This window comes from Daphnia carinata, chromosome 4, assembly GCF_022539665.2.
Source record: "Daphnia carinata strain CSIRO-1 chromosome 4, CSIRO_AGI_Dcar_HiC_V3, whole genome shotgun sequence".
Taxonomy (NCBI): Eukaryota; Metazoa; Arthropoda; class Branchiopoda; order Diplostraca; family Daphniidae; genus Daphnia; species Daphnia carinata.
Window position 1 is genome coordinate 4,893,827 of NC_081334.1, and position 18,316 is coordinate 4,912,142.

At 44.0% G+C, this 18,316-nt stretch overlaps 1 protein-coding gene across 1 annotated transcript; it reads right to left on the minus strand.

Moving 5' to 3' along the window:
• Positions 1-463: 463 nt before the first annotated feature.
• Positions 464-17,284, minus strand: LOC130687412 (head-specific guanylate cyclase-like). The gene is made up of 15 exons (XM_057510577.2): positions 17,131-17,284; positions 14,325-14,773; positions 14,100-14,260; positions 13,747-13,999; positions 9,364-9,479; positions 8,858-8,946; positions 7,292-7,602; positions 6,295-6,924; positions 5,585-5,764; positions 4,211-4,349; positions 2,157-2,323; positions 1,901-2,044; positions 1,534-1,595; positions 1,336-1,428; positions 464-829 (listed from the first exon to the last, which is right to left on the minus strand). Exons 4-15 carry the CDS (start codon positions 13,972-13,974, stop codon positions 607-609), a joined length of 2,382 nt encoding a protein of 793 aa, XP_057366560.2. The 5' UTR covers positions 13,975-13,999; positions 14,100-14,260; positions 14,325-14,773; positions 17,131-17,284; the 3' UTR covers positions 464-606.
• Between the last annotated feature and the right edge of the window lie 1,032 nt (positions 17,285-18,316).

The following is an 18,316-nucleotide window of genomic DNA, read 5'->3' on the forward strand; positions in this document are numbered from 1 at the left end:
CAAAGCAAAATGGGAAGGGATGGATGGATGGACGCTTACATTTTGGCACACGACACGAAGAGGGAAATTGCAACTGCGGAGATGAACCGTGTGTGCCGTCAAACAAGTTCCCTCTTCAGTCTGTCGAACACGCAACCGCACATGAATACATAGGGATCGTAAGGTCGATACGTGAGACGGGCTACGATACGTGAGACGGGCTACGACGCGTTTCGTATGACCGATCGTAACGGCGAATTTCATCCGGACCAAAAAGCGACCACAACGAAAATGAGTTAGCAATGGCGTTTCCAATTCCCTTGCCGAGACGTTTGGTCTGACGAACGCGCTACGTGTTTTGCACCGAACAAAAATGATTATTTTTTTTTTTTTTTTTTTTTGGGGGGGGGGGGGGGGGGGGGGGGGGGGGGGCAAAGTGTGCCGTGTTTGAAAACCATTTGTCCACGGCCTCGCGATGATTTACTGGAGCCAACGGAATGTAAAAAAAACACACACACTCACACACACACACACACACACACACACACACACACACACACACACGCAGCACGAGAAAAAAAACAAACAGAAGAAGAATGAAATGGTGGCTGTTGGAATGGGATCGTTTCACAAAGCATTGGGGCAGCCGATTCGCAACTGTTTCACGGCGAAACGAACGTGTTGCCGCAAGAGGGATTCTCCTTGCTCGACATCCTTGGGCGGCTGATAATCCGGATGGCGGTATCCGTTGAGAAAGTGGCAAGTGCCTTCGACATCGGCTGGGAAATTCTTGGGAAGACAGTCGCGTGGCCTCGCTTCCGTTTCAAAGACGGGCGTTTCTTTGATCAGTCTGAGACGGACGTGACCGGTCGCGGCGCGATGAATCCAAATCAAAAGCGGAAACAAGAAGAAAAGCCAATTTGAAATGCGTGATTGAACAACTGCCACTAACCCGACGAGCGATGGCAATGGAACCAGTTTTTTTTTTTTTTTTTAATTTCCCCTTTAATTTAAAATTAATTGGAATGAATACGAGCAGAAATTCATCGAAAATGGTTGGATAAATTCGTCCACTAAAAACGACACGATGCGACAGACACCCACCCCCCCCCCCCCCACAGACGGCCCTTGTTTCATTTCTACCGCTAGATGGGCAGCACCTTATTAACGTCGCCAGGTGCCACTTTACTTCAAAAACAGTCGGCACGGCATCCCCCTTCCCTCCCTTAGCGCTGCAGCTTACAGTTATCTCATTTCGAACTTAAAAAAAAAAAAAAAAGCAAAAGGAAAGAAAAACCCGATAGACGTTGCGACGTTGTAAAAATGTAAAAGAATAAACATGAAGGGAGGACTCACTGGTATGTAGACGGACTGATGTTGGTACGGAACGGGACGCTAGTCGATTCAAACTTGTTGGCCAGGGTGACGTTGTTGCCAAAGAGGCAATACCTGAATGGGTGATGTCAAAGTAGAGGAAGAAACGAACAAAGAACAAGACAGAAACAAAAATTAAGTCGATTGCAAAGTCGAAGATATGAGAAAGTCAACGTTTACCTTGGCATCTTCCGTCCGACGACGCCAGCCAAAACTGTTCCCGTGTGCAGTCCGATGCGCATCTTGACAATTCGATACAGCCAAACGAAGAAATTCAGAGAATAGAAACTCAATCAGATTTAGGGCAAACCTCGTTAAGCGTCTCTCTCTCTCTCTCTCTCTCTCGTCGTTGCTCGCTGCGTTCGCCATTGTCATCAGCATATATATATACTGTATATCTCGTGAAAGAAAAAGTCGATACACGACTAATTTGGCCAATCGATAAAAACATAAATGGCAACAGCCACCCGATCAGGGACACATGGCCGTGTGTCTAAGGCGACCAAGAAGGGAGAGGGCGAAAATGCACTGAACAATGGCCACTCACCTGAATGGGCTGTCCGTCGTGAGTCTGGTGGAAACGGCAAGCTTCCAGCATGCAAAGTGCCATCCAAGCGATTTGTTGTGCGTGAGTGGAACTGACGCGATGCAGACCGCCGGCGGCGCAGTAAGCGTCTCCTATAGTCTCCACCTATGACGAGATGGTTCATCAAACGCATCGTGCAAAAAAAAAAAAAAAAAAAGAAAACAAAACAAGCCCACTTTGACATAGGGACGAAAAGCAGGAGCAGAGGGCCAGTTACCTTGTAAATGTCGAGATCGCCGCAGAGAACGTCGAATTGAGTGTAGAGCGACTGGAGGAGGCTGATGATTTCCATTGGAGTGGCAGTGGCGCAAATGGCGGTGAATCCGACCAAGTCGCTAAAAAGCATCGTCACATTATCGTGGCTCTGTGCTTCGATCGATTCGCCTGTGACAACGTTGTCCACGATGGGACCCACGCCAGCCAGCCAGACACCAGCATCCGTTTGAGAGGTGCCAAAAAGAAACCCCCCCCCCCCAAAAAACAAAACAAAAAAAAAAAAACATATCAAAGGAGAACACATGAAGAAAAAAGATAGGAAAAAACAAAAACAAAAATGGAGAATAACGACTCGTATGAACGACGAACGTTAGCCATTGGTTTGCGTTAACAAATCAACATGAACCGTACTAGAAAAGATAAGCGTCAATAATGCGCCGTCTCCTATTCTTCCCTCACCATTTCTCGTCGCATTTCCTCTTTTCATTTCGGAGCATGGAACGAACGACATCCTTTGCAGCCATTCCCTTTTTCGGGCTCTCTGTTTATCTGCATTGTCCTTGTTGGATGGAACGCCAAGCGGCTGGCAATATCAGAGCATAGGAATATAGAAGGACCAAGTGCTTGCTTGCGACGTATAGCCTTCTCCCTTTCCTGCCCGCTAAGAGCATCGTCCTCCAGCTAAGTGGATGGCATGTCGTATCGTCATCGACAGGGACCAGCGACCGGTCGACCAATCCTTTCGATTCAGATACGTGATCCCTTTTCCACTTGCTCATCGCAAACTCGCCCGTCTTCCTCCAGTTCTTTTTCGTCCTCGTGTCTTGCCCCCGCTGTTCGTCTACGGACAAGGCACGCACACGTCGGCACACAAAGGAGCACTACAATGGCTGACTGTATCCAGCCAAGTAAAGCCCAGTTCTCATCAAGTAAAAGTAATGCGACGACCCGAGCTACATCTCTACTTTCGTTCCTCTTCGCATCGCAAAAGGAAGTGAAAACGTTAGAGAACGCATCTTCTTGGTTATCAACAACAGACGAGTCGTACGTCTAACTTAGTTGCCCTCCTTTTCTTAGCAAGGATGACCTAAACTGCTATTCCAATCGATTGCCTAATCCCGTTCTCACATCAGAAACGGTCGTATTTTTATTTTTTTTATTTTTACTTGTGCATCGACACAGCAGAGGGCCAAGTGATCATTGTCCTCGCGAAGCCAATATCCCTCACACGTTTTCAAAGTTTGAGATTTTAAAAAGGAAATGGAAGAAAACCGAGTGGGGAATCGTTCATTAAAAAATTGGGAACCTTTGATCGGTGGCTTGTTCAACTTCAAATAGCAAAGTATGTTAAGATCCGGAATTCTCCACGAGAATTTGTCGGTAACCAAAAAATGAGAAAATACTACGCATTCAGACATGGATGAGGTTGAAAGAAGAAGTGAGCCGTCATTTGTCTAAAAATCATCTTGTAGGTGGATCCTTACTTCCTTTTTTAATCTCGGGCAACCACAGTTGGTCCAATGTTGGTAAGAGGAGGAGGAGGAGGAGGAGGAGAAGAAGAAGAAGAAGAAGAAGAAGAAGAAAAAAAAAAAAACCTTTTGATTCTTCGTGCATGAATTCAAACGAGAAAGTAAATCGTTCACGATTGGCTGAAGAGAGGTATAAAAAAAGGAGCCCTAAAATCGATTTTGGTCTAGTTTAATTATTTACAGACGAAAAAAGTGGGCGAAAAAGAAGGGTGGAAGTTGTGAATTTAGGCGGTCAACTTTTTTTTTTTTTTTCCCCTCACAACATTGATCGAAACGGACGAAAAAAACGTCTGCGCACGCATCCGCACAAATCTAATCAACTCAAATCTTGATGGATTTGTTAGGATGAATGAAACTTTTCGAATTGCCTTTGCGTTTGATCAAAACCTTTTCCGGTTTATCACATCTTTTGAATCAACCATTGGAACTAACTGGCTGCCATCTGCATAGTCACTGAGCTATAAAAAGATGGGGGGGGGGGACGTTGATGGGCCGCTTTGCCATGCATACAGAAATGATAACTTACCCAACCAAAGCCTCTTGGCGATATCGGGCGGGAAGATGAGATGGAGAAGGGAGACGTTCTTCTCGCGCTCCTGTTCAACGGCCGCAGTGGCTTCTTCAATGTTCTTTTTCAACTTGTCCAACCGACGTTTCAGTCCGTCCTTTAAAGAGAAAAACAAACGAAATAACATGTGGATAGTCAAAATTTGAAAACAAGGATTAGCATGATATTTCTAATGACATGGTGTATGGTTTGCTACGTAATGGTATTGGCCCTGTAAAACCTAAGCGGAGAGTAGGTAGATGGCGATCCAACTCGGCACGGCGCTTTAAAGCGGACGGAATGCGCAATGAGGCTCTGTTGGGAATCAGTTCAACTCGAGTTTCGTTCATCAGAAAATGCAGCCTCATGGTCAGTGAGCTGTCCGTTAGCGTACTCTGAAGACGAGCGGACGCTCAGACGGATCTTTTCGGTTACATTTGGATGAAAACATTGGGGCGCTACAATCTCTTCCGGTCTTTGTTTTTTTTTGTTTGTTTTTTTTTTTTTTTGATGACGCGAGAAGGCGGATGATCCACTACGAACGGCCAAATCGTAACACAAAAATTGTTAGATGGTTTACCTCCATAAGAAAAAAGAGCAACCCGCTGCGGTAGAAATAAAGACCAAAACCATCAATACTGGCCATGTACTAAAAACAAAAAAAAAAAACAAAGAACAAAACGAGTGAGAGCTAAGCGAGCCTTTTCATCGGGCAAATACATATTTAGGGTAATAAACATGTGGTTATGCCACGCGTCCGCCATAAACAAGCCTCTCGTCGTGGTTTATAGATGACGCTTGCGCATCAGCAATTTATCAAAGAATTTCTTCCACCGCAGCCGATCTGCGACGACGAGCGTTGCCGCGTGTAGCGTTAATGTATCCCCGATGATTACGCAGTCGTTATTGATGATGCAACTCGACGGAAAATATCAGCCAAAGCCATCGGGACTATGTCTGCTTCGTGCCTATCGCCTTTCCGCCGTTTCCTTTGACCAAAGCGTCCACCGGATGATTGAACCGATAAGCTTCACTCACGAATCAGCATACTGCCACCACCCCCCACCACCCCGTTTTACCAATACCGTAACTAGATTTAGGCGCTCGTCTATGTCATTCTCGAAAAAGGAATTCTTCGATATGTTTTGTGAAGAGACCCACAATTCTTTGCTCTCTAAACAAGAACTCGTTTGCACAGGAACGGCACAAGGAAAAATAGAGTACGATGCGTTTCACTACAGCGAGGATTGAAAGTCGACGCAATCCCGTGTTTAAGAATGGGACGTAGGAAGAATGGAGAAGAAAGAAAGAAAAAATGAAATAGGAAATGGAAGAAAACGGGAAGGAACGAACCTGGGCGCGCGCTTGCTCTCCGACGAGGACGATATCTCTGGTGGCGTCGTGGATGGGAATGTCCGAAATGAAGAGACCTCGACTCGTCAGAGCCTCCAGGCCGTCGACCAGTGGCGATGCCAGAAATAGGAGACAATCCGACTCGTGACAATAAAGCATTTGTCCTTTGAACTCGAGACCCTGTCAATCATCCACTTGTTTAATGATTCGTCTTCTCACACTGCCTGACATTCCAAAGCCACAGGCAAGCACGTCAAGCAAGTCAACTTGATTATCACGCATTATTAGCACAACTTGGATAAACAACATCATCCTACCCTAGGCCATCAAACCCTCCTTTGCATTATTGGCTGTTCATACGTGCATACAAAATCAACACGGCTTCCTTCTTGTGACCTTTAGGCTACAAAGTTAATCAACAAAATGCCAATCTCTTTTTCTTCTATCATGTTGTAGGCAAAAATAATATTAAAAAAAAAAAAAAAAAAAAAAATAAAAAAAGATATTAAGAGCCGTATTTTTTTCCCTTAGGCTAAAGATGTAAACGATTGGTTAATCAGCCAAGATGAGTAGCAAATCAATTACGTTCTACGTCATCTTCTACTTGGCCCCGTGGCAACCCAATTGCCATGATATTGAAAGAGACTGGCTTACGCGCTGCTAGACTATTCTTACACGTCGCCTCAACGTTTCAATTCATCTTTGCTCACCTCAAGTTTGGTTTTGCGGCTGTCTTTTGTCACGTGGCAGACGGCCAGCACAAACGGGCTGTTGGCCTTTTTAAGGATCTTGTCAAAGTTGGGCTCGACCGTCGGTTTCTTCAACTGGAAATAAGTGGCCAAATGTCGGCCCATCTTTTTCATTTCAGGGCCAAAGAGACGCATGAAGCCGACGCCTAGCTGGACCAGCTGCATGTTGCGATCCACCATAAAGTGCCAGGGGAAGGCCTTGCAGAACGTCGACGTCCCAATGTAATTTTGGCTCATGCACGTCGACGTCGAGACGGACGTCGTCGTCGACTCAAACGAGCGCAGATTCAACGAATCGCGTTGCTTCATGTCCGCCAAGTGAGGAGCCCGTTGGAAGGTGCGGGTCGGCTGGTCGTCCGTCACCGACGAGGCCATGGCGGACGGGTCGTCAAAACAAACCAACGATCGCGTCTTGGAGAGGAGAAGTTGCTCTTCATCTTCGGCGATGGCGGCCGAACTGGCCAACGCCTCGTCTTCGTCGACGATCGGCATCGAGAAACAGAAATGGTAGCGAAGAGCCGACTTTGATTTGAGTTCGTAAATGGTGACGCGGATGGTGACGCCGACGTGAAACAAGTGCGTCGCGATACCCTGCCACAATGAAAAGTACAAAAGACTATTTGAAAATAGGGGAAATGATGAAGAAGAAGAAGAAGAAGAAAAAAAAGAGCGGCCCAATTTGGCTTTCCTTCCGCATCCATGTTATCGCGATTGTAACAACAGGAGCCTCGCATTCAAAAAGGGGAGATAAATAAATACACGGGACAAGAGGAAAAGGAACCATAAATTGGCCGCTAATGGCCGACATGAGGAAATCTAATCAAGGCCAACGGAAGCAGCAAGGCCAACCAATAGGAGGAGCCATGCGAAAAGTGGGAGCGCGAGGATTACGGTTTCATCATTAACGCTAGATTACAGTTGTTTAGGTTCCGTGACGTGTGTGTGTGTGTGTGTGTACTTTGAGAATCCCGGCCCAGAGGTAACCGCAAGCGGCCACGGCCGTGCGAAAGTGCAGCGTCAGTCGGCCTTGCTCCGGGACGCAACTGAAGGAAATGTCGTAGTGGTTGGAGATGATGATGTTGCCTTCGTCGTTGCTGTGATTCGTTCGGTTGCTAGTCGTCGTCTTCATCTCTTGGTAAACGCTGCCCAAATTCTGCAGGAAGCCAAAAAGGTCGCTGCCCAGGGACTGCAGGGCGCCACAGTACTCTTCCAGCACGGCCAAAAGGAAGGCTTCACCCATACGCTCCAAAAACTGCCTCCGCTCAATTTCTACGAGCCACACGTGCAGGCACAAAAAAAGAAATAAGGAAAAAAAAAAAAAAAAAAAAACAAACAAACAAACATCACTCGTCATAATAATAATAATAATAATAATAATAATAATAATGATCATGATCATATCGTGTTGACACAGGGAAATGGGGAAAGCAAAGCAACCGCCACTTTAGAAAGCGACGTGAAAATAGAAAATGAATCAAAGCCCCACTAGAGATTCGAACGGGGAAAGAAGAACCCATCACCCCTCACCCCTCTCCCCCTCTTCCGAAAAAGAGGACGACCCAGGCGCTAAAAACAGGAAGTAAGAATAAATAGCAGAATAGCTGACGGCTTCGTTTTCGATCGCAACCAACGGGCTAAGGTCGAAGAAAAATCTTTTTCGATGAATTCAATAGGGCAAATGTTGCCTATCGTCGTCTATGACAATAAACACATTTCGAAAACACCTTCGACATCCGACTACTATTTAGTGTGCGCTCACGTACATTCATCCCAGCACGTGATACAAGACAGACCCCAAAATCCGTCCGCCTATGGATTCAAACCAACGGGGAAAAAAGAAAATGTGGGAATGAACGGGGAAAAAGGATCGGAAAAAAACAACAAAACAAAACAAAACAAAAACAAGCAAATTTCGCTTTCAAAGACGTTTCCATTTCCCTTTCTCACATTGTTGTTAATCTCAATTCCCTCCTTGTTTTCTTCTTCTTCTTCTTCTACCCCCAAAGACAAGGGCACATCGATCTCGCCCGCTTTTTTTTTTTTTTTTTTTATCTCGTCGTGATCGATCGATGCGCCTCTACGAAAAAAAAAAAATGCCAGATTTTCTAGCCCACCCAAAAAACGCGAGACCTCACGACAAAAGGACTTTGGCTGAGCGTGTCACGATCATTTAGCGGTTGGGTTGGCCATTTCTTGTTGTCTCGTGTCTCTTCCTTTCTTTTGCACCCGTCCCTTCTCCTCGACAATTGCGGCGATGGGTAAAAGCACGGCGTGCGCGGTGACCAACCCACTCGATGCTTCTCCCTCCTGCTGTTGAATACAAGATTCACACAATCGCATTCAAAATGAATCCGTCCTCGACACACTCTGGGTTAATGGCGATGACGAGTGCTGCCATTGCGATCGGAATCGTATGAAGTAGGATGTTCATTTGCATTTTGATGACGCGTCGGGTGAGATGAGACGGCACAGTCGAGTCGCGTGCAGAAAGAGTAAGGCAGAGAATGGCGGAATAACAACTGACCTGGCAAATGATTGGTGGCATTCCAGCAGCTGTGCAGGAAGAGCGAATCTGGTTCAGCGATCGACTTGTCCGTCATCTCGGCCGCCAACCTAATCACGCACATACACACACACACACACACAAAAAGAAAAAGGAATGTGTAAAGACCATCTTCTATTACGTGCACACATGTCTTTGCGCAATGGTTCATTCGAATGAGGATGACATAGAACATTTGCTGAGTCACATAAAAAGATCTGATGGACCAACGAAATCACTAAAGACGTAGCGCTGCGCTCCGTGGGGCTTGTCTTTACGACCTCCACGTAGACAATCCATTTGCCTGGCCTCTTTTATTGGTCAAGAACATTGGTCGTTTTTGCCAGTAAATCGGTGCTACGTTTATGTCCGCCACCGCATTTCATCCCAAGTTCAATCAAACATTATTCACTTGGTACCCTTTTTGTTTTTTTTTTTTTTTCGTTTTACGGGAGAGTCATATTTTGCAGTCATGATGGGCTATTTACCTGGCATCGTCAAAGTGGATTTGTCCAGCCGTGGCGCTGCTTTCGTTGCCGCTGCCATCGTCGTGGTGAGGATTCAGCCGATCCCACTGATGGACGGCCCGTCGCAGACAATTTTCCTGTTACAGTCCATCAAACGGTTAGAAATCAGAATCAATCGGATGCAATCAAAAAGCGTCACAGCACCGAAAGAGTAAGAGGAGAAAATGAATACATAATCCTGCAGAGATGGCGCAGAAAATGCATGGCCGAAGAAGGAAGGAGGAAAGGGCAAGACGCTGAAAGCAGGCAACAGACTACGACCGAGGGCAAAACGTGGAACGACCGACGACCATCAACGGCATTGAGAGCTACATCATCTACTAGCATAAATAAATGACACGGCAGGCAGGGCCCGAAAAGAAGATGATCTTGTAATAAAAATCAATGATTCACGACAAAAGAAGGCGGCTCTACGACTAGCTTTGTCTCGTTTCTATCAGCTCCGCGTCTAGCAGCTCTTTTTCTTTTGCCTTCCTGCTTTCATCGTCTCAAAGTATTAGTGGATCAGCGCTATACATTTATACATTTATATAAAGCAAAATATAATATATATATATATATATATATATATATATATATATATATGTATAAACGCAGAAGATGGGATGCTGGCGGTGTAGTAGCAAAGCAGAGCAACGTCAACTAATCGGATGCGAGTCAAAGAATCGGCTGGCGGTGGCTTTGTGACTAGACGACTCGTAACTCGCCTCGGGATTTCACGGCGGCGTTACGCCGTACAGTTGGTGCGTGTACGAGGTGAAACAGAGGGCGATGAGACGAGTCTCAAAGGAGAGCAAATATCCAGTCTCAAAGTACACCAATAAACCGACCCTGCCGTCCCAAACCACTCTGGCCGCTAACCATCGCCATCGTCTCATCTTCGCCAGAAAATATGAAATCTCATCAAAAAACAATAACAAGAAACGAGCTTTTCCTCTTCTCTGACCATTCCTTTGCTCGTTTCACGGCTACAACACACGACGCATCTTCTTTCGCGAGTGGCGTTCCATTCCGCCACATCAATGTGCTTGCGCCGTTGGGGCTAGAAAAGAGGCATCCCCCTTTTTCTATTTTTCATCCGAATCTTCTTAATTCCATTCGGCAAAGCGGATCCATGTTCCCCCTTTTGCTTTTTAATGTTGATTGAAAGTGTGTGTGTGTGTGTCTGTGTGTATAGAACGAGGATCACTATTCAGCTCCGTGGAAAATGAGACGACGCAAGAGTGAGTCTTATTTTTGGCCATACTAATCCCATCCATCAACGTCTTCACTTGGGATGCAGAGCATCACATTATTGCAACAACCCCCTACCCCCTGTAGCGCCATCACGGTGAGAGATTGACTTCATACCCCATTTCACCTGATTGCATTGGCTTTTTCGTTAAATTGAGAGGTTAGAGATTGCTATGCCCATTAGCGGTTTACAGAACGATGGCAAAATGAAATTTAAATATTTACAAAAAAAAAAAAAAAATGCCAGCCTGGATGAAGAATTTAAACAAAAAAATCCCCCCCCCCTCCCTCCCTTGTTGGGGAATAAATAAATAAATAAATAAATTCAATCCGACCACTTTAAAGGAGATTGCTACCACCCACCACCAGCACGCCCCTAACAGAGAAAACGTACGTGCAACCAGCAGGTCTCATTCCGCGTTTAGGCAAATTCTATTTCCTTAACGGCCTCCCAGTGGGGCCGCTAGCGATCCTCAAAGTGTTGTCGCTGCCAATGATTGTCGCTAGATTCTCTCTCTCTCTCTCTCTCTCTCTCTCTCTCCCCATCTTCTTTGGGCAACGAACATTCTGCCAAAAAAATACGACGCTCCTAGCACTAGAAATTGTGCAATAAACACTTTTTCTTTTTTGGAAGATGGAAAAAGAACGAGATATAAAAAGGGGCAGCTGGCATCTGAGAAAAGTTATTGTGAACTACTACAAACTTTTGGCCGGCAAAACGCGCAGAGATTGAAGACAAGTTGAAAGACGCGCGACACTTGCGCAATAAAACGGAAAATGAGGAAGTACATCGAAGCTGCATCCTCTCTTGTTACGAACATATAATGAACCAACTTTCATTCCATGTCCGGCAGCGCCAGCATATTGTTAGCATGCAACATTTAAACGAGTGAAAAGCAATCGTCTGCGTTGTCATGTGCCGAAACAACCGGAAATAAGAATCGCCCCGTTGATATCCTTCACGAGTCGGGCCACTGCTGGCTTCGCTTTGCATGAAGGAAAGGAATTTCGTTTGATTGCGAGACGGGCAACGCACGAATCGAGAGACACCGAGCACCAAAGAATGCATCAATGCGTCATGTTGGCGATTAATTAAAACGACACCCACTATATATATTTCCCATCTCCCCTTTCTCGCTTCTAACGTCGTACAACTCGTCTCACTCTCCATTGGCTGCTGTTGCTGTTGGTAGACATCAACGATCTCACGTCGGTTCTTTCTAGGTGCAAATCGTTCGCCAAACGAACAACACTTTCACAATTGCCTTTGATCGAGCATCATTTCCTCTCGTTCCTAATCGTTTGCACCGCCCGTTACGAACCAAGTGTAACGAGACAAGATAAAAGGGCAAGAAAAAGAAAAACGATATCTTGAAAAGGCACACATGGTCTTTGATCGGCATCAGATTTGCGCAACGCAACCTCCTCCTCTCTAGACGCATTTCTACCGATACCGGACGCGACGTTGTTTGCTACCCCTCGCTGTTTGCGGTTCAACCTCTACGCACCCAAAAACTCATTTTTTTTTTTAGTTCAGGCTTATGATAAGATTCACGATGAATACATCCATATTGATCGTATTAATATGTGTCTATTCAGACGACTAAATCTTGGCTTTTTAAATTTCTCGTCCGCTTAACAAACGAAAATGAAAGGAGAGATCCTTATATTCTAAACGTCCAAATTGAACGAAGAAAAAAAAAAAAAAATGATCCCCTCACCGCCAGGATATTCATAAACCAAAAGAAGGAAGAACGTGACGTAGTGGGGGAGGTTAGAGGCAGCCCCATACCAGGTGTAGCAACCAATCAATATCAAATTTCTAGAACAAGGGAAAATAAACTTGAAAAAAAAAAAAAAAAAATCAAATGCTCCTAACTTTGTTTTGTACCCAAATGCGTGACCCAAGAGAAACGAGACACACACAAAAAAAAAGCATAGATCAAAAGGGTAAAGTGAAGAAAAAAAAAAAAAAAAATAGACAACTACAAGAGCCAAGCAGAAAAAAACCATAAAAAAGTAATGAAACTTGAACAACAAAAACGAAAGAAACAAACAAATAAAGTTGGACTTTTTAGACGTTATTATCAAACGTATCTCCATGATCTGCTTTTTTGATCACGCACCCACAAACACATAGCCAACGTTAGGTTAGACGTTACGTGCATGTAGACAAGACATAGCCAATGCAATCTGGTTCGATCCCGCACGAAAACGCAGACCCTTTTTTTTTTTTTTTTTTTTTGTCTTCTTCTTGATTTTCTGTCGGGAGTGCGTGGAAGTTTTTTCTACTTGACGCAGAGCGTGTCGTGCGAAACAACAACAACAACAGCAACAAAAAATCAAAAGAAACGCAGATTGTAAACCGCTCTCAGCTTTCGCTCACTAACCACGTAGCAATTGACGTACACTCCGCTGTAACCAATGACCTCGCGAAATGCATTTAAATTCAAGACTAGACGTGGCCAAAAAAAAACTGCTGAAATTGAGAGATGATCATTGGCCGTTATTGGTACGATTTGCTAGTCGTTATCGAAATGGCGATGACAAGAACAGGCGGTTGAGTGAGCGCAAGTGTAAAGAGTGCAGCTCATTAACTTGCTAGAGAAGCATGTGCGTGTGGCATCCCGCTATACCAGATTGCTGGTCCCTGCTGTCACCGTTGCTACTACTCTTACAACTATTACTACTTGTACAACTCAAATAGATTCCTTCGACCAAGCGGAAAATAAGAGTTGCCATCATCATCATCGTGATAAAAAAAAAAAAAAACGGTATCGTTTCTTTAAAAAAGAAAAAAAAAAAAAAAAAAGGAGGGTCCCGACTGGGACTCGCGCGACATCGAGCTGATTTTTCCCTTCTATTTGTCAATCTCTCCAAGCCGAACAAACCAAACCCGAGCAAAGATGATGATGATGAAGCTGCTATCGATTGCTGGTTATCAAAAACCCTCACAGTCATCGACCACATCATTTAAAAGAAGCGATACGTCGCGGGCTTCCCATTTTGCTCCTCGTACGTACTCACTTTGACACTCGACAAAGACTAGACACGAAGAAAGAAAACGAAAAAGAAAAAAGGAAGAAGGCGAATTGTTAAAAGTTATCTTACCGGTAAGAGGACGAGGGAGCTGATGGCTTCACTGAGCAGCCGGATGTTGAGAGTCCTTTTTTCTGATCCAGTCTCCTGTGGACGAGACAGTTCGTAATCTTGCGACGGTTGCCGATTGTTTGGTGTTTGTTGACCACATCGCGTCGTCCCCGGCTGTTGTTGTTGCTCGACAACAGGACATGATTCGGTTGGCCGACGAAATCGCGAGCAAATGAATCCTTCGGCCATGTCAGTTGACGTCTATAGCCTCTAACTATGAAAGGCATTTTTTAAAAAATAAATAAATATATATATATATCCTCAGCATGGCAAACAATGAAAATTCCATTCTTGTCTGCATACAAACAACTTACCAAATAATTCTTCAAAAATGATGAGACTAGTCCGCTTCTCCCGGCGGCTTTTCTTCCCTTGGCTTGTCGTCCCCTTGAACAATTCTTTTTTTTTTTTTCTGCAACCAGTCGGGATTCGAAATTTACCATACAACAAACTAACAAGAAGTATACAAATGCACCTTGATAAAAAAAAAAAAAAAAAAGTTTTTAAAATGATAAATAATGATAAAAATTGAAATAAACCTAATTGAGTTATTGATGGTTGTAAGGAGTCTAGAGCTAACGGCCGCCAATTGCCTTTACTCCCTCCGGTTTTCTATGGCGAAGCGAAGGGATGATGGTCGAAGCTTTTTAGATGCTCGTATCGAACGCAGGTCGAGCTGGTGCGGGACTGGAGGGGACCAGAAGACTGCCGACTGCATTCGCCACCTACACCCAATTCTCTCTCTCTCTCTCACTCGCTCCTTGTCTGCTGGTGCACGTCGCTCCCGTTCCACAACGAGCTCTAGCGAGTGCATTTGGCGCGCATGACGCTACTCCTACAACACCAGCCACGGCTCTTGACGCGCTTCTTCCTTCTTTCCAATTTTCCATCACTCTGTCCAGGCAATTGCCAACGGCAAATGTTCCCCTTCGACAGCGTCATTTTTGACATTACACCGACACCGTTTCACTTCGATTAAGGATAAGGCCTGAAAATAAAACAAAAGCCAGTTCATACTTGTTTTTTTTTTTTCGATTTCACTAATGCCGTAAATAATTAATCTGATTCGCAAATCTCATTCAAAATGATGGCATTTAAATTGTAGTGAACGCGAAAGCAGCAAGTAAACAATTTTGAGAGTACCCCAATAACTAGGAGCCAAGTTCACGACGACTGTGAGTCAAAGTCAACATCAATCATGAACGTTTCGGGGACGCATTGCTACATGGAATCATTTGCATTTTTCTCATTAGCTAATACACATCGCTTTTTATATTTTCGTTTTTCAATAGAGAAAAAGGGCAAGAAGAAACCATATCGAGAGCTACGCATGCATTTACACTTGACAGGCTTGTGCTATCCGTTCGACATTATCACTATCGATCTCCGAACACAAGACAATTCTTTTTTACTGCGTGGCCCTACTTTGTGTGTAACGCATATTGCTGAACTATCTATTACAGTAAAGCAGCAGGCGCTGGCAATGATGTTCCATAATAAGGTGCCCTATTAATCGTGCATCAGCACGCGAAGCCACGACGACCATGGCAGCACCAAAGCTTATATTTATAACTGATTCAATAAGGTCGCCAATGGCAGGAGCCACAGCAAAATAGACTCGACTGTTAGCCGATCTGTTTGCCCCATTAAAAAAAAGAAAAATAAGAACAAAAAAAAATTGCTACATTTTCCAACTGCGTTCGTCTTGCTCCATCTTCTTCGCTTCCGGTCCTGCTACAGATCTGCTGATTATATTACACACGGAGGCTTATTCCCGGTTGCCCAGCAGCGATATGAAAACAGCAACGAAGCATACGAAAGAGACAAAGGATATTACATTAAGTGGACATTACCTATACGAATAGCGTAGGCGACAATCAAAGACGAAAAACGCAAATCGGCCCTATAGACGTACAATATGCAATCATATCTGTTTGCACAATAGGATTACAAGGTTGTATCTATGGTGAGCACAGCGTGATGCTGCTTGTATGGGGTGGACTACGTCAAGGCAAGGCAAAATGCACTCTGTATAGAAACTCTAAAAGATAGTGTTGCTGTACTTAAAGCAAGCTGTTTTTCTTTAACGCTTCGCAAAGACATAAAGAGGCGACATAAGCCTCCCTCTCTCTCCTTTGTTTTTCTTTTTCGTGCCATATCGCGACTGGTAATACAACTGAGACAAACACAAGCACTCGAGAGAGAGTCTAAGAGCTGTCAACAAAATAGAAAAATAAACTAGAAAAGCGCGTAAAAAAACAAAATGGAAAATGTGTCGGGCGAGGGCACTAGTCATCGGCAGCTTCTAGAGGAAAGGGGATCCTCTGCTTGCAAGATCCAGCAGCGTATAATGCGATGCATACACAGAATGAATAATGAATTGAGTAACCTTAACCCAAAGTTTGCATCGACACAAGCTGCGACCCTAGAATTTAAAAAGAAATGGGACCTTTTCGCATGCATCGATCGAACGGGAGCAGAGCGTTCAGCTAACCGTCAGAAATGTTTTAAATGCACCACTACCGCCAAAGCAATCTAATTGAAATGCGATGCTTTGACATACGGTTATAGATGGACCAACTATTCCCCTTGATTCACACGACTCCTTGGCTTTATTCAAAATATTCCCCCCCCCCATCTTGTCAATTCTTTTGCCCGCAACATACGAAACTTGACGGATTGACTGATAACATTTCAAATGCCTTTGTCCATGACAACTCACGTTGGAAGCCTTAGACGAAATGCGTGGTCATCATAGTGCTGGCCCCTCAAGATGCATGCGTTCCAACGCGGCGAAAAAAAAATAATAAAAAGGAAAAATACATTAGTTTCGCCCTTAAATTCAGTTTGGCATCAATCGATCGGCGTTGGCTGTTCCGCCCCAGCGCTTTTCGGTCGCGAAGAATCTGGTCCAGAGTAAAAACAAGCCAATCGAGTAGTCACATGTGCCTTAAAACAGGGCGGGGAACACTTGCCAATTCAGCAGAGACAAGTACAAAGATACACAGAGACCCACTTATTGAATCCAATTCGAAAGGGCGAGAAGGAGTCAAAAGTCTACTAGCAGCATGTTATTGCTTCTCGGCCAACGATTGCCGAGAAACCTTCCAATAACATTTCAAAGGCAAAAACAACAACAAATGAAACTGAGTATACCTTACGATCAAAAACGCTTTATCGAAACCCAGTAACCGAAAAGATGAATTACTTCCAATAATTTGTTTCCCATTCATCCCTTTAAAATTAAACGCGTGAGAAGCATCACCAGGACAACAATGTCTACGTTGACTTAAGAGAAAACGTGCCCATCATTTTTGCCTTAAAAAAACGTGATAGATTTCCTACCTTTTTTTTCTTCAAGTTTTCAATCGCGAATGGGCGCCATCTGCAACGCGTCGTCGGATACTTCATTTCCAGACGAGGGGGGTGGGATGACGAACGAAGCTATTGTTATCTTTTTGTATCCTATTCACGCACACAGCCAGGATGCAGCCTTTTTACGTCTTCAGCCCTTTTCCTGTTTCAACATTCAAAAGATATCAAAAGAATAAGCAAAAAGAAAAATGTATGGAAGATTTAGAATATTCAACACGCTGAGAAATTGGACGACAAGAATTAAAAGAAGCCTCATCGTTCGCATCATCTTTTTCCCCGCCTCGTGATCATTTATTGATTTCCCTCAAAAAAAAAAAAAAAAAAAAAAGACAATTCTTTCCTTTTTTCCAATTTCCTGACGTCTACTAAAGATGAAGATGTGAAAGGATTCATTTTCTCAGAGAGAATGCAGAAAGAGCAAATGGAGAGAAAAAATGTCTTACAGCAGCAACAAGGAATAAAAAAAAAGCAAAGAATAAATCGAGCGTGAAACAAATAATTCTAATGATCCCTCAGCCGTTAACAGATTCAAAGGGACTGAACGTGTCTAACGCAAAAGTCTACAAAATACCAAGACAATTTTTGTAATCAACGTGTGATTCCAGTTCAATCAAGGTTAAACACACAGTGTAAAAATGGCAAGATCAGGTAATGATCCGTAGTCGTGACACGTTCGTGCCAAGCGATTACCCTAATGGAAGTGCACTGATTCTTTCTTTTCAAACCCTACAACAAATTCTCGAGCTTTAGGGATCGACAAAAAAAAACCCACTGGATCAATCAACTGAAAACGTGTCTCCAGCCGCCATGTTTGGGACTCGACGAGCTACATGCTGGCAGATTCTTCGAACATCCTACTTCAAACTGAGCAAACTGATCACCTATTGTTCCTGATTTTGGTTTGCAGTCGATAAAAAAAAAAAAATGCAAATTCAACGTTCTGCTAACACACTATAATCACGTTGGCGCCCAAAGTAGTGTTGCTCGATTTAATTTTCATACCAATTTTGCAGCTTTATCTTAGTTTTTTAATTAAACTTTAATGGCAAGTCTTAAAAAGTACAATGATAAACGTTAAAACCTTGCCAGTGAATAAAAAAAGCAAAAGAACACTAAATAAATGTGAAAAATTGTGGAATTACCTTGCCATCACTGA

Excerpts from the sequence above, each read along its gene's own strand:
- LOC130687412 (XM_057510577.2), bottom strand. The coding sequence starts at position 13,974 with ATGGCCGAAGGATTCATTTGCTCGCGATTTCGTCGGCCAACCGAATCA. Across the intron at positions 9,480-13,746 it reads GCTCCCTCGTCCTCTTACCG|GAAAATTGTCTGCGACGGGC; the intron begins GTAAGATAACTT and ends GGACTGTAACAG. Across the intron at positions 1,596-1,900 it reads ACGACGGACAGCCCATTCAG|ATGCGCATCGGACTGCACAC; the intron begins GTGAGTGGCCAT and ends CGAATTGTCAAG.